A 2,141-nucleotide genomic window follows, 5' to 3' on the forward strand; every position below is an offset into this window, starting at 1 on the left:
TGGATTCGAACCCGCCAGCTCAGGTGTATGTGGCTGGCATCGAGCTGGAAGCTAATTTTTTGATATGTCTGTGTTCTCTACTGTAATGATCTCCTTGACTAAAAGACAGTATCTTACATTATCATTTTTGTATTCCAAAAATAGCCTAACAATGCTAACCCATAGGCAAGAATGGAGAAATGTGGGCCATGCCTGTGGCTCAGTGGGTAGGGCGCCAGCACCATATACCAAGGTGGTGGGTTTGAACCTGGCCCCAGCCAAACTGCAACAAAAAAATAGCTGGGCATTGTGGCGGGTGCCTGTAGTCCCAGCTACCTGGGAGGCTGAGGCAAGAGAATTGCCTAAGCCCAGGAGTTGGAGGTTGGTATGAGCTGTGATGCCATGGCACTCTACCAAGGGCAATAAAGTGAGACTCTGTCTCTATAAAAATTAAAAAAAAAAAGAATGGAGAAATGTTTCTGGAGAGAATAAAAGAATGCTATAGTGGCAGATACTCAGTAGACTTAAGTAGAGAGATCACCTGAACTCAAGAGTTTGAGTTTGCAGTGAGCTATGATGATGCTACTACATTCCAGCCTAGACAACAGAGTGAATTTCTATCACAAACCTCCCCTACAAAAACAAAGAGAAAAAATGAGAATGAAGAAATCAATGAATAATAAATGAAAGCAAAGAGAGGTAGAGAAAAAGAGAAAAATGGGCTCAAGAACTGAGAAATTAGCTTGCAATATCATATACAGTGAGCTCAGAGGCCCTAAAACAAGAGTTCACTTTTCTAATCCTATTCATGAAATTCCCTGGTTGACAGTGTATAGAAATAAAGTCTTAAGCCAGGAAGGCCTAAGTGGGAATTGCTGTACCTCTTAAGCCTGGTACTCAAAACTTGACTAGTCTAAGGAAAAAAACAACAAACAAAAACAAAAAACTCCTTTCTTAAAATAATCTGGAAGAACTGAATAGGGAAGTTGCCAGGGAGTTGCTCTGACACATTCTGTTCCCCAGAACAGCTCTACCAGAAGGATGAAGGTTAAATTTGATATTCTGGTTGTGGCCAGAAGACAGGGAAGTATAACGAGGATGAGTGAGCCATGCAAGGTTTCAGAGCAGTCAATTATCATTTGCCTACCTGGCTAGGTCCTACATATGTCAGCTCAAATTTGTTCTTGTAAATGCTCCTCCGAAGGCAGCAGTCAAACTGTTCCACACCACCGCAGAGTGTGCCCTAGACAGGAAAGTGACAGCATAAAAGGTAACACACATGGTACATTGGCATGAGATAATCTCTAGAACCTACAGAAAAGTTGGCAGTAAAAGGGCTAGACATTTTTGGAAGTAGAGAAAGGTTACAACCATAGAACTCAAGTACAGAACATAATGATGGTATAATAAGGGAGAAATAAGCCCTGCCATACAACTTTTCTGGGCATCCAATAAAGTATGTATTTCTCTTTCCTGCCTTTAACCCCAGATTTTAGGTGGGGGTCAAAAGGAAATAGGCGATTCTTTAGTGTCAGGGGAGAGTGCCTTAGGACAAGGCAAGATTATTTTCTCGTTTAGAGAAAGTCAGCAATTCAGAAAGAGATTACTATTAACATACTGCACAGAGTCGTGAGCCATCTCGCTTCCAGGCCAAGGCAGTGATGGTGTATAAGTTGGCAATTTCCTTGGGCTTTGCCTCTTCCCAGATACTTCTTCGAGGGCTCCAGTTGAGCACCCGAAGTCTGAAATAAAATATGGGGCTTTTAGAAAAGATAGAGGCTGAGGAAAAGAGTGAAAACAAGCTACTAGTTTCCCCCCAAAATAAGACCTACCCCCCAAATAAGCGCTACCCTGATAATAAGACCTAGTGATGGGTGCGAAGAGCATTTCTGCGCGGAGAGAAGATGTCCCCTGAAAATAAGCCCTAGTGTGTCTTCTTGAGAAAAAATAAATATAAGATAGTGTCTTATTTTCAGGGAAACACGGTAGTAGCTGATGAAAATTAGTTTTGCTGTATTAGAGAAGAAGGGAAATAAAAGAGAACAGACAAGCTAGGTAGTCTAGCAGGAGAAGCCAAAAGGTGCCAAGGAAGTAAGCTGGGAAAATCAATGCAAAAGTAAAATGCATGAAGAGTAATAGGATTGGCTCGGCGCCTGTGGCTC

General features: G+C 42.0%; 1 protein-coding gene across 2 annotated transcripts in view; it reads right to left on the reverse strand.

Moving 5' to 3' along the window:
- Window positions 1-2,141, reverse strand: part of IFT172 (intraflagellar transport 172) — a 47,489-nt gene that overhangs the window by 35,565 nt on the left and 9,783 nt on the right. For both annotated transcript variants that reach the window (XR_002772670.1, XM_003787480.3), the window contains exons 9-10: window positions 1,598-1,721; window positions 1,127-1,222 (exon numbers count right to left, since the gene is read on the reverse strand). Coding sequence is in view for 1 of the 2 variants with exons in the window: in XM_003787480.3 (XP_003787528.1) it covers window positions 1,127-1,222; window positions 1,598-1,721 (220 nt within the window). In the remaining variant the exon portion in view is untranslated. The remainder of the gene's footprint in view (window positions 1-1,126; window positions 1,223-1,597; window positions 1,722-2,141) is intronic.

The sequence above is a fragment of the Otolemur garnettii genome, unplaced genomic scaffold (genome assembly GCF_000181295.1).
Source record: "Otolemur garnettii isolate 467f Iridium unplaced genomic scaffold, OtoGar3 scaffold00022, whole genome shotgun sequence".
Taxonomy (NCBI): domain Eukaryota; kingdom Metazoa; phylum Chordata; class Mammalia; order Primates; family Galagidae; genus Otolemur; species Otolemur garnettii.